This window comes from Ceratosolen solmsi, unplaced genomic scaffold (genome assembly GCF_000503995.2).
Source record: "Ceratosolen solmsi marchali unplaced genomic scaffold, CerSol_1.0 scaffold35, whole genome shotgun sequence".
Lineage (NCBI taxonomy): Eukaryota > Metazoa > Arthropoda > Insecta > Hymenoptera > Agaonidae > Ceratosolen > Ceratosolen solmsi.
The window spans coordinates 1,697,886-1,712,881 of NW_011948423.1; the positions used below are offsets into that span (position 1 = coordinate 1,697,886).

A 14,996-nucleotide genomic window follows, 5' to 3' on the forward strand; every position below is an offset into this window, starting at 1 on the left:
ACATACACACACACACACACACACACACACACATATATATTAGACTGACTGTACATAAAATGTATTATGTGTGTGTGTGTGTGTGAAAGCAGATGATATTTTATAACTTATTTCTTACAAGTGTGGACATAATTCAATATATTTTTACAAGCATCATTAATTTTTAATTTTATTTTTACTGGGTAATATAATTACAGAATCTAAAGCAATTTTATGATTTGTGTAGAATGTACTTGATAATGTGTAATATTACAATAAATATATTAGAAATCATAGAATGCATGGAATGAAATTGTTTTTTTAAATATCTGTAGAGTTGGTGTAAATAGACGAAGGCTTCCCATAATAGTTTTGGCTTTATTTCAAATTACGGTATTTTTATAACCTACGTTAACTCACGTTTCCCTTTTCTATTTTTACCAAGTCAATGTCGGTAATAAACAAAATCATATGCTAAAGGGGATAATAGACTTAACGAGAAAGGTAAGATTGACATAACCTCGGACTAGACACTTCACAGCTTTGATACGATAAAGACGTCGACGTCATTTTTCAATTTTAACATATCTGAGATGGTTTTCATCCTTGCTTGCTCTATTCAATATAAATACTATTGTGACGTGATTGTAAAAAAGAAGCGTATGTGGAGTTTTTATTGTATATGAGCCATAGTACCGCAGAATTCAAACAATTTTATTTTTGTATGGTACTTTCTGAACAGTCATTCTTTAGAGAAAAAAAATATTTTCATTTAATCTTACTAAAAATAAGAGATTAAAATAACGTAACGAAATTATCTTTTAAAGAGGCATCTGTTATCAAAGCAATCATTTATATATCTATCGTATGCGAATTAATAGGCATCAAATTTTATGGGAAGAAATTAGTTAAAAATGCATAATTTATCAATCATGTTAAAGCCGATGAATTGAATAACCCTGAAAAATAGAAAAAGAGAGATGCGAGTGCACATTGTGATGGTGCTTGAGCAAAGGTTTACATTTGGTGAACTTTCATACACTTGGGCTGTGAGAAAGTTTTATACTATGCGTTGTAAAATCCTAAATGTAAAAGTTATACTATCCGTTATAGTGGAACAAGAAAATTGTTAAATAACATTATTACGTCCTTCGAAGTTGTTTCTTTGAAGCTGAAATATCTTTAATTTATTCATATTATTTTCAAAACGCCACAGTTAAATCATAATCTAATCACGAGAATTAATTTTTTCAACTGTTGTTATTGTAATTATATAACTTCGTAAGATTATAACGACAATATGTTATACAAAATTTTTCAAAATTTTTTTATTCTATACGCGTAATTATAATAAATGAGGTAGTATGATAGTTATTTATGTTCGGAAATTTGGAGATAAGAACTAAAAATTTTTATTATACTGTGTAATTCCATATTGTGGTTATAATGTCCAATAACAATTATTAATATTGTAATACTAGACGTAAATGCATTAATAATTAAATCAATAATTAAAAATTATGCGAACAAACTACGTTTCAAACTATAGTATAAATTTAGCAAAATGAATTGTTAAAGGTCTTTCCAAAGAATTAAAAATTTGCTATTAAGAATGTTTAGTTAATAATGTTTAAAAGATCTTTTTAATATAAGGATTAAAAACATATTGTGCAAACTCACATATTTCAACGAGGAGCTATAATAAAATTTTTTAAATACATGAAAAAATAAAAAACAAGTTTTTAAAAGTTTAAAGACTTTTAATCCAAATGCATGTAATCGCATTATTCAACATCGTGTTTTACTAAACTTTTGAACAATAAAATAGTTTAAGGAAAATATTCCGATGCAAAGCAATAAAATGCATTCTGCTTTCTATTGACGAATAAAGGTTGAAAGTCTGCGTGTTGCATAATCGATGAATCTGGCGATTGTGAGCGAATGAATGCCACGTCACTTTCAATAACTTTTGCACCAGAAATATACGACTTGATAAGTAAAATAATTTGAACATTCTACAAATAAACATTAATTTGAATAAAATCGTAGTTCGCCTTTCAATGCATTTCATTGGAAATATAAAATAAGTTTATGCCTTTGGCTTGATATTTGAAAGAACGGCGAAATTATTGCATTCATTAAACGTGGGGGCAATATTGTATCGAGATGGAAATGCATACTCCCAAGCCCCTTTCATTTTAAATATCCAATTCTTTTATACTCTGTTCAACGATCTTTCACGCCCGACTGCATTTCCAAGTCCGTATATACATAACTACATGCATAAACCCGCGTATGTCTACATATACCTCTAAACTATTACTCATTCATACGCAAGCACTGAACAGATAGTTCTCTTAGTAGCTCGGCTACTGACCCATTGTTTCATTCGGTTGGAAACAAAGAGCAAACAATACTCCGACGAAAGCTCACTCCGAGAAAACGCATAATTCACATTTTAATGCTATGACACTTGCATTCAAGTAAGTTTTTCATGGCGTTCTTATGAAAAGAGTATGGGCATTTTTTTTTAGCGGCAGAAATTAATGTTTAGCTAATCATAAAATATTGGCCCGTAGGTATGTAGAAATGTTAGCATGCATTTCGCAAAAAAAAAAAAAAAAAAACAACAACAACAGCAACAAATAAAAATAAAATAAAAAAAGTCTTCATTCGATGCATTAATTTTAATGTTCTTCAACTTTAATCATACGAATGGATTTTAACACTATGTATATGCATTATATAGTTGGAGTTTCTCTGTGTTCTTAGAAAATAATGCAAATAAGAATATAAATTTTTTTTTTACAAATTGTCCAAGCAAATTCTACTAATCATAAAATAAATGTAATATAGGCTTATTAACTTTTAATGAAAGTTTACTACTGAAAACAACATAGGTTCACCTAAGTAAATTGACCTAAACTATTTTTATAATGGGAAATGTAAAGGAAAGATTTTACTTTAAAAAGTTCTTATTAAAGGTACTTTTGGGATCATACAATTTTTAGAAAAAGTTTTTACCAAAATGTGTACTTGCAAGAAATTTACTTTTTATTCGCATTTTTATGTATACATCAGAATATTGTACATCAGAATAATATATATATATATATATTATATATATGTAAATATATATTTAAATTGAGAAAAAACTAATTGTTATAAATTGTTTCAATATAGTTAGAGGAGAAGGATACTTTATAATATATTTTTTTAAGATATGTTATGTATACATGTATAAAATATAAGAAGATTGATAATTTAAATATTTCTGTATAGTCTATTATTGATTTATATTTCAAATTACGAGTTAATTTAAGAATAATGACATTTATTATTGGTTTAAATAATAAAAGCTACCATAAGCAATCATTTTTAGTGAAATTTTCTTGCATACGTACATTAATAAATATATATATTTTTAATGAATTAATAAACCAACTTAATAATTTATGCAAATATTTATACATGCATTTGCACACACACGCGCGCGCGCGCGCGCGCGCACACACACACACACACACACACATATATATATATATATATAGATATACTCAAAGCTTTACGATGATGAGAACAAGAAATGTAGCAAAAATGAAACTGATAGCATGACTTTCTAAACTTTGCAAAACCGAGTAACCGTACAAATCAACACTTTGGAAAAAGTTGAGACATTTTTGTCGCAGCAATTCATCAGACTTTTAACTATTGTCTTCGTTCATAAATATCACATTGCAAAACTAAAGAATTTCATAAGAATCCACAGGAAAATACATAGTATACCGAATCCGTGCCAAGAATGATTAAATAAGTGCGAGTATATGATATAACTTGCATTCGATATTATAAATACGCGCCAAGTAAAAAATGCTCATAAGTCGATCAAAATAATTGATATTATATGGATGACAATTTTTAATTAAGTCAATAGACATCGATATATTATTTCTAAAATAATAATAATTTTATTAAGTATAAAACTTAAACCAAGAGACGGATTTCATTAGTTAGTTTTCGTCGAATGAATTATAGCTACTTATTTACGTTCGGTTCAGTAGCACATAAATGATTGAATTATACTCGTCCTGCATTCTACTATCAATAGTTATTCAAGGATATATATTATAATTTTTAATTTTTATCATTTATTATTGACTTTTATTTATAGGGAAATATGCATAACAGATTTCCAGCTGACTTATAATTTACTTTTTCTGTATTTTGCTAGCGAAAATCCGTTCACTGCGAGAGATGACCTAGATTACTAATGAAAATATTTTCTATACATTATGCATTTGAAAAAGTTATAATTCAATGTATTTAGTTGTTCAAACTATTGATGATCCTTGAATTATCTTAAGAGTACAATAATACGTGTTAAGATATATCTACTAAAGTACATGAAATAAACAAATATAAATATGAAAATACTTTTCAAGTATTATGCGTGCGTGCGTGCGTGCGTGCGTGCATGTGTGTGCACGTGTGTGTGTTTGAGCCCGTGCGCATACGATTACGTATGGATTGAAATTATCATTAATCTATTGAATATTCTATTGGAGTAATGTGTCTGTATATTCTATATTATTATGTATATTATGTTTAATCTATTATTTATTTAAGAATCAAAACTCTTCCGGAAATTCATGTTTTATTATAATTCAATCACAAAATTATCTGCCATGTTGAAACTATTTTCTAAAACTAGTATTATGATGTACCGATTAAAAATAATAATATTATGAAAAATAAAGCATTCGTAACCTTTAATTGCGACATGAAATATACATATCCGTTATTAACAATATTAAACATTTAAATACAATATTTGATTAAAATTATAATTTTATGAAATTACCATAGATCAATGTACATGCATTTAAATTAAAATTGTAGTATGTGCTAAAAGATTTTATGCAATAAATACACTACTGGTATTGTATTTATTTTCTTAATTACTTAAATTATATATGCAATAACATTCAACAATTTTAGAGAAATTCGAATTTATATCAATTTTCTTTCTATCAGAATTTAAACTTAATGAATTCAAAAGGATTGAAAATACTTCTATAGTGCTAATATTAAATGGATTCAAATATGCATATTCCATTCCGTAATTGTAATGGAAATCTATATCCTGCAGCTATGGTTTTATATCCTCTTATAAATCTAGACGAATAATTGCAATAAAATATCGTGACTGTTGCAAGTAACAAGGGAATTATCCGAATTACAGTTTAATTATACTTTTGCTTATTTTAATAATCCTTTGAGATAAGATTAGCGACAGGAACGGCTAAATAATTTTCATTAATGCGTTCTATAAAAAAAGAAGTATCGATAAATGGTGGACAATTAATTATATAATATAATACTTTATATATGATTTTGGTAGATGAATAACTTACATAACAATCACCATTAAATATTAAGATAAAAAAAATTATTATAGAGGGATTGCTAGATTATGTAATTATTTAACAAAAATTTTACAATAATACAATTTACCACTACTTTATTTTACAAACTATTAATTAAATATGTCTTTACCCTATAAATATGTTTATTTTGACTTAAATAAATTTAAGATATTTCAGGAAATCTTTTATAAATAAAAGATTTTTGCGTTTTTGACTTGTGAATGCATCATCAAAGCCATATATGCCTAGGGCGGATACAAGATTTCTTGACCTAAAGAAAAAATCTGCATGGCCCATGTGCTTGCCTTGTAAAAAATTATTACAAAAATATAAAAAACATGACCTCGTACATTGATGCACGTTGCCGCATTGTAGACTAAAAGTGAATTTCTTGGAATTAAAGTATATTGAATGTACTAGGATATAATAAAAATACAAATAAGAAAGTTTATATAGATTTCAATTGTAATTCATAAAATGTTCCATGAATAAAAGTTCATATATATATATATATATATATATATATATATGCATATGAATATATATTCTGCTTCTTTTATACTAAATATTCAATAGTTCGAAATAAAAATCTATCTATTGTTATAAATTTCTATTAAAGTTAATAATTTTCAAAGTATCAATCAATCATTATAATATTCAATTAGCATATATTTATATTTAAAATATAGGGAAACTGACTTTTTTTAACAAGAATAAAAATTCTTTAAATACTCATTTATTATGAATTTCAGATGAGAATATGAGAATATGAGTATATACTACGTATTTACTTTACTTTTGGATTTAAATAATTTTCATATATTAAATTTGTTTTTAAATATGAATTAAATTTTCAAAGATTCACACATTTAAACTTAGTGATAAAACACTGTTAAAAATTGTAATAAATGAAGTATTCTAAGATTTGTCATAAATAGATTAAAATTATATAATGACTAAATAAATGATGTTTGTAAAGAAAATAGAAATTCAGCTGGTAAATGTTAGTAAGAAAAGAAGGAATTCATACGTTTGAAAATATAGATCTGAATCATATGTCAAATAATTGAAATTGAAGGATAAACAGAAAAGTAAACAATTAAATGTTTTTAAGAATGTAAGAAAATAGATATATGCAATATATAGACAATATGAATCAATAAGAGATAATCGTGTTTGTGAAATCAATATATAAATAAATATATGTTTTAATAAAAATATAATGTATATATAAAAGATAAATTCAATGAAAGCAATATAGAATTAGATTAGTATGAAAATATGAAGGAAAGTTTTATAAAATTATGAGAAACTAAATGTGGAAACATCGTATAATAAGAAAATGTTGAAGATTATTAGAAATAAGAAACAAGAATATAAAGAAAATGGGAATACAGAAATTCCCTGAAGCAAGATCATTAGTAATGATCATAAGAAAATATAAGTAAGATAAAGAGTCTAGAAAAATAGGCAAAATATATAAAATGAGGTAATTTGCACATGAAATAGATAAAAACTAAGGCAAAATGATTTTTAAGAAAGAACATATATTTAATTATAAAAAAGAAATTTCTGTATACCCAAGGTGTATTATATATCTTAACAATAGAATAAATGAAGAAACATGAGTAAAAGATTAATTAATTTTTTTAACGCTCCGAACGTTGGTGTTTGTAATTAATGAGAAAGCAGATATAAATAATAAGTTCAGATTTCATAAATTAAATGAAATTAAATAATTTAAAAATAAATTAATATGAAAAATATGTAAAAAGCTGTAGGTACACAGGGAGAGAGAGAGAGAGAGAGAGAGAGAGAGAGAGAGAGAGAGAGACGGAATATGAGTGAGAGGGAGACAGTAAGGAGACAAGATTGATAAGAAATTTAAAAAAATGAAACATTAAATTTTAAATAGAATGAAAAATTTGAAAAATAAACATAAAAGTTTTTTTAATTACAATATAAGACAGGATTAAGACAATAATGTAATGGCAAGTAAAATCATATGGAATAAAAGAAATTCCATCATAAAATTTATATATTATGTTAAGAACAGAAGCAAATGTATATTTAATGAATTGATAATTAATAAAGAAACATGATAAATAATAAAAAACTAATATTAAGTTAAAAGAGAAAAAGTATTAATGAAATTTAGAAAAAAAATAACATTATTTTAATATTATATTATTAAAATATTTCTAATTCTAATATGAAGAGGTTATTTAAAGAAATAATTTTAAATATTTTAATGTACTGCCTGGGATTCAAAAATATTATAATATTTGAAAAATTTATATGATGAATAATTTTAAAATATGGGCATATACAAGTTCGCAAGTACTTGTATGAAATATAATCTGTAGTATAAACTGTAAGTAAAAGGCAATTGAATGAAAATAAATATATACAGTGTAATAAAAAAAAAACTATTCGCTAATTTAATATTCATTCGTTGAAGTATTTATATTGAAGTTTAAAAAGTCATGTATTCGAATGTATTTACATACATATGTGATGTTTTATCATATCAAATAGATACAATTCATTTCATTCGCTTGAAAATGTATGAATAATAAGTTCTGAGCATATTTATTAGAATTATATTAAAATTGCATTTGTATTATCAACGATTGATATTATATTTTATAAAGCATTTACATTTATAACACCGTAAAATAATGGAAACGCATGCTTTTATAGAAGTAGTAGTTTTGTAATGTGTAATTGATCAACTTTATATTTATTATAATTTTCTCATGAAGATAAATATAATAAATACATTGAAATTAAAATTTGTTTTTTCTAAATTCCATATTATGTAGAATTCTACTATTTTTTTTTGGTGTCATCAATGTTGCAATATGTATTTGAATTTTTGCATTTTTAAATTATATATATGAAATTTAAGAAGAGAAGTAAATTGTATCTTTTAATGGATGAAGCAAGCGACGGCTTAAGAATTGTCTTCATTACGATATAATCTACATTATTGTGCTGTTTGCATTAAAATAAATTTCTCACATTGTTTAATGATAATTATCACAATGAAAAATTTTCCATTGGCGTTGTGCAAAATTTAATAACCTTGAGGTAATGAATACAAACATTATTTGATGTATAATGTGTGAAATTAAAAGAAATTAATATAAATTTAAATATCGGCCAGTTTGACATTATTGTCATTAATTTATTTTAATCTACTTTTATATAATCATGATAACGTAAATTTTATAAATACATTAAAATATTATCTCTGTAAATCTCGATATTCATCGAGATATTCATATTCTTGCACATTGTAACTAATTACCAATTAGTAATATTTACTCAATTCGATAATAAAAGACTATAGAACTATTTTACATTTATTGTTAATAAAGCAATGAAATTTATATATGCAATTTTCTTAAATACCTTCTATTTCTGCATATAAATTATAATATAATAAATTTTTTATATTATTATTGTGCAAATTTGAAATGTTTCTATATTGTTCGCGAGTTCTATATTGTCAATGTGTTCTTGTGTTATTATGCTCGTTAATTAAGGCAAATTAATTTTCGGATTAAAGTACTTAAAAGTTTTTCAGTCATTGTGAAGTTTCCCTTTACGATTGCCAGTTTGCCCGCGTGAACCTTGAAAAATACTTTAAATTACACTTTCCAACGAATATATCCTCGATTATTTTAGCGATTGCCTGAAGCAAAATTAACGTAATTGTTTATATCCCTCGAACGAGTCAATTATCTTAAATGACATTAACACCCTCTTGCTTATGAGTATCCTATATATTTAATTAATTTTAATACACAGTTCGATTAATTGTAAAGGGAATAATGGTTCGAGTCCGCTAATTAGCACTTACCAGCGTAATCAGTGATTCCGTTAGCTTGTAAATATTGAACAGCTCGATGACCATAAACTGGGGCCAGTGCCCAGTTATAGCTCATGGTATAAAGGGGCGTCAAATTGGATGGATAAAAGAGTGCTCGTGGTTTTTGATGTTTTATATTATAGTCGTACCATATTCCGTCCTGCTCGTTCCATAGGATAGCCTCGATCGCCTCTCGGTATTTCTTGGCGATTCCCGTGTAGAGTTTCATTTTCTGGTTAAAAAAAGAAGCAATTAATTAACAAATGCTTGCAACTTGCTGCTTATCCCCTAATAAATTTACTTCCTTTCATTCATACTGCATTGCAGTATTAAATGCTTTGATCATTAATTCCCTATAATACGATTGCTATATAATAAAGTTTAAGCCTCTTTAGCAGTTTTACAAAATTCATAATAAATTTTTTGGTAACTTAAGGATTTTTCGTTTCAATATTTCAATATAAATAATTAATTTATATAGTATTGAGTCACACAGTATCCATTACTAATATTATATAACATAAAGCATTTGGATAAATGAGTGTATATCGTATAAACGTGTAAATTAATTACAAATGCATTCGCAATTACACATGTATGTGTGGAACTATATTATACTGCAAATGTTGCGGAAAACACGTACAGATAATTATATTATTCAATTTTTTAAATCAGTATTTATATTAATAAATAATACATTAATAATAAAAAAAAAAAAAATTTCGTATTACAAATGTAATATAATGTATAGTATACATGAGTTAAATGCCTATAAAAAATAATCAAACTATAGAATTTCGAGAATTTCAATATTTTATTTTGAAAAGGCGCTTCCTTTAAAGGTTTATGTAGTAATATTTCTTTAAAAGCATATATATGGTAAGATACTTTTAATATAAAATGTATAACTAATAAAAAGAGTTTATATTGATACATTGATATTTCCTTTAATCTTATTATGACTTGAAAAGATAATAAATATATATAATAACATTAAAAAAAAAAGATTTTATTACACACAACATATCTTCAAAAATATTTCTATAATATCATTGGGAAATGGTAAGAAATAATCTGTTACATAATTCCTTAAATATATTCATTCTATGTCACTATTGACTTTTATTTCTTATGAAACAGCGTCTCAATCCAAATGCCTAAACAAAGCAATTGATTATAAAAAACTAATATACTGCTATTTAAATTCAGCTTATAATATTCATTTTAAATTGTTTTTTTAATTTTGTAATTAAATATTTTATTTTATAAATAAATAATCAAAGTGTGAAATGCTAGGCATTTACAGTGTTACCTCATTGAACAGAATCAAAACAAATATAATAGACTATTTAATTCATTCCAAAGGTTAATTATAAAATATCATTTTCGTTCATTTCTTATATTACATTGAAATAAGATATTAATAATATTCTATCGAATAACAAACGTAAATCAATTTAAATATCAAATATACTCATTATTATATAACTTGTTTCTTCCAAGTTTACAAGAACTAATTATGAATTGTTTTAACATAAAAATTTAGTCGAAAGTATACAACTTTATAATTGCATATAATTAATTAATACTGGAGTAATATTAATTAATTGACGAAGTTTGTGATAACAATTAAATAAATTCTATTTAATTTTACATACTACCGTTGTAATCTTACATTACTCAAGTACATAAATGATTTGGTAAACAAATCCATGTAAAGTAATAAATTGCTATGGTAAATAACTCAATTATTCATTTAAAACAATAAATTTTACTAAATAACATATTCACAAAAACTTAATACAGTGAATTATAGTTTGAATTACAGATTATTCAATGTTTTATAAACAATTGAATTAACATATAATTGGATGACTGCTGTATAATTATACATTTGTGGGTAAAATTGTGTCAATGATAAATTAAAATATGCATTATAATTAATTGAAAAATATTAGAATTTTAATGAGAAGAGAAAAAAAAATTAATTTCTGCATTTAAATTACTATGGAAAGAAAAGTATTTTAATGTGGATGAACTTTCAGTCAATATAAAATAAAAATTAAAGAATTTCTGTCTAAATACTTAAATTTTTTTATTATTCATACACATTGCTTCAAGGGAAGTTAAGATTTTATGGATTATGTTCATAATGAAAACAATGAAATAATCATAAAGGATTAGCTTATAATTCTAACTCATTTCAATTTGGATATATTAAATCAGTCACCAGATTTTCATTTATATATATATATATATATATATTAAGTACACGTATGGTAGTAAAATTTACCGTCTCTCGATATTTATTACTACGTCTGATTTTAAAAAGCTATTATTTTGTTTTAATTTTTCTTTAAACGAGTGGTAATTGGTAGTGAAATTACAGGTATTTTCAAATGACGTAGGCACACGTATTCGCGACACGTATATTTGCTAGAAAATTCTAAAGATTTTTCTGTTTGAATGATTTGGTGAGATGAAATTCGAACTGGATCAAGAGGTTAAGGAGTACTTGGAATGGCGAGAAATTTACTGAAATTTGATTGTAGAGAAGACGGAAGGGTGAATACGTGTCAAAATGAAGGCTCTGAAGGTACCAGCAGCTTTTGCTCTCTTTTATTCAACGTTATAAAATATTAACTTTAATATAAATATAAGAAATAATTTTTTAATATATTGTGCATTGATTAGTATATCTTCAAATAATATTGGAATTAAAAGAAAGGAACGCAGTCAGCGTTCAAACTCAATTACGATGAATTAATAATCATTGTTAATTTGACGGAATTCATTCTCTTTTATAGTAATGCAAAAAAGAAGGTCTGTAAATATAATAGAAAATCTTTTGTGCATTTGGTTGTTACATGTAACAAATGGAAAAATAGAAAATCATAAAGATTTTTATAAATAGCTATATATAAAAATTGTACGAAAGAACGATTTATATAGAAACATTAAACGATAAGAAAGAGAAAGAGGGGGGAGAGATAGAGAGCAAGTTAGACAGAAAGAAAGATCAAGCACGAGAAAGAGATAGAGAGAGAGAGAGAGGGAGATTGATCGAAATAGAAATAGCATAAATAAAATAATTATCAATATGACGATACTTTGTTATATATATATATATATATATATATATATATATATATATAATTTAGCATAAAATTTTATATTATATAAATCAAGGACATATTTCAAGTTACTATAATTTAAATGTTTAACCATTATTCAAGATTGAATTTTCGTAAAATTTTACTCGAATTTATCAGAAGCTGTTTGTGTTTCACACAGATATACACATTTCATATGAGAAGAAAAACTTTTATATCCCGATATTTAAACATGTAAAAACAGTGACACATTTAAGTGGAATCATTTAGGTTTTTGCTAGTTAAATATATATCATTTCACGAAAATAAACAATAATTACAATATAATATCAGTAAATTTATTTAGAACAGTTGTTAATCCCTTGCTTAATTTTGTTAATAAAATTTATTTCATTGATTAAATAAAGCAAATAGATTACATCATTTGTATTATCTAAGATTTCATTATTCTCTCAAGTAAGAATATTTCATTTTTCACGAATGAAAATATAAATATAAAGATATAAAGATAAATATAAAGATAAATATCTATAATTAGACACATTAAAATAAAAATAAAAAGTGATTGCTTCATATATTTTGAATAAATATCTTTTAAAATATGACACTAATTTTTCAATATTAACTAATTGTACAATTATAGTATTATTGTAATCTTCCGTAGAGAATTAAAAGTTACTTTGAGTAAATCAAGTAAAATGAGTAATATAATTATGACATAAGAATTTTTATTACAAGAAAATGCATCGAAAGGAATTGAAAAATATGCTCTGTAGCATTAGACATTTATTAATTAATTGATTTTGATGTCACTTAGGCAAGCGCTCAAAAATTTCATTTTAATTAATTATTGAGAAATATTGTTTTACAAAGAAAAAAGAGTCATAATTCGTTTAAGAATATAACATAATTTTCATTAAAGATGAAGGGACATGTCAGAAATTTCAGTTGTATCAAACAAATGAGTACAAATAAGTAAGATTTTAATTATGTTTTAGGGATTAGTTATTGCGAACAGATTATCGAAAAGAATTATATCTTAAATTGAATTTTTCTTCATCTTCGTTCAATATTGAAGTTTGTAGTTTTTGAAAGACATTTGCACGTAAACAAGTTAATAGTAATCTAGAAAATATTACAATATCTAACTTCTTGAATAATTAAATATTAGATCTTTTCTATTCGCTTTAGTTTATTTGTATCGGAAATATTAACATTCTAATTAACAATCTATTTACAAGACGTATAGCTTTAGTATAAAATAAGAAATGTACATACGTAATTGCACCGATTAAAAAGATTATTTGTTGAAAGTGAAAGTATTTTTTAAACAGAAATTATTAAATTAGAAATAATTGTAAAGTTTTAGTATTAGTTTTGGTTTCATATGAATATTAGAACTTATTTCGCTTTTTATAATAAGTATTAATTTAATAAAGTTACTTAAGTAAATTTGGTGTAGATTTCAATTAATTTTTATGCATTTTAATTTGTATTTTAAATATTCTAATACTCGTAATAACATACTGTATAATAAATTAAATATACTGAAGTAATTTTTAATATAATATTTCATTTCATATCGAAAATTGTGTACACATATTACAAGGCTTTTACGATAAAAATAACATTTACCTTAAATTTGTTCGTTCTATTATATTCTTCTTAATGAAAAAGAAAAAGTTATCGACAGTTTCAAATGAAAAATTAAAAGAAAATTTTTAGCTTAAGTTTTAGTTGTTGGTTTTTTGTTTTCGTTTTAATGTTAAAAAGATAAGTCAAATTTGATTTGACAGCTAGATTAACTAAATTTATATTTAGTAATAATTTTCTTTTTTCTATAAATATAAAAAAATCATCAATTACTAATGGTTTATTAATATGTATAATACTCGTTATTCTAAAACATAGAAAAGTATTTTAAGTGCCAAGAATTTATAACATACCTATTTAAGATAAATAATGATCGTACCAATATAATGATCAAGCTACGGTGTTTAAATAATGAATCGATCATACTTATTCCTACTGGCAATCGATATCCGTCTTAATAGAAGAACGAAAATTGTTTAATCACAGCCTCCATTCATCATCAATTAGCCGCCACAAACAATGCATTAACCCATAATCTCTCCACCCTCGATGTAAATGCGTAAAGCACCAAATAGCTGAAGAACAATATCATCAATCCCTTACCATGGGGTTGTCCTTCTTTCGATAAAATCTAGCTAATATTCTTGCATTTCTTTCAAGGAAGGCATTGAGGTCCACCGGTAGGATGTCTTCGGTGGCGATGTCGGCGAGGTCGAGCGAGGCCTCACCATTCTTACCGACAAACCAACGCGCCGAAAAGTCCCAGCCGCTCTCCGCTCCCGCCTTCACATTGTTGTAGAATTTGCGTCTTTTAGAGTCCTCGCGAATATTCGTTGCTAGGAGATAGTCCTCCCTGAAGCAAAAGTCAAGAATATGAAGTAAACGCCGGTATTCGTGGATTAAAATTCTGATCCAATAGTTTCGTTTGGCTTTTAAATTGATTAATCTTAAGAGTTACGAACGTGGACAAAATTCTTTTTGGTTTTAAAGTCTATGTTCCCGTGGAAA

At 25.1% G+C, this 14,996-nt stretch overlaps 1 protein-coding gene across 1 annotated transcript in view; it reads right to left on the reverse strand.

Annotated features, from left to right (window-relative positions):
- Positions 1-14,996, reverse strand: part of LOC105362115 (trehalase) — a 95,215-nt gene that overhangs the window by 45,224 nt on the left and 34,995 nt on the right. Inside the window, exons 6-7 of the mRNA XM_011499464.1 lie at positions 14,592-14,841; positions 9,274-9,514 (exon numbers count right to left, since the gene is read on the reverse strand). Of these exons, the coding sequence (XP_011497766.1) occupies positions 9,274-9,514; positions 14,592-14,841 (491 nt within the window). The remainder of the gene's footprint in view (positions 1-9,273; positions 9,515-14,591; positions 14,842-14,996) is intronic.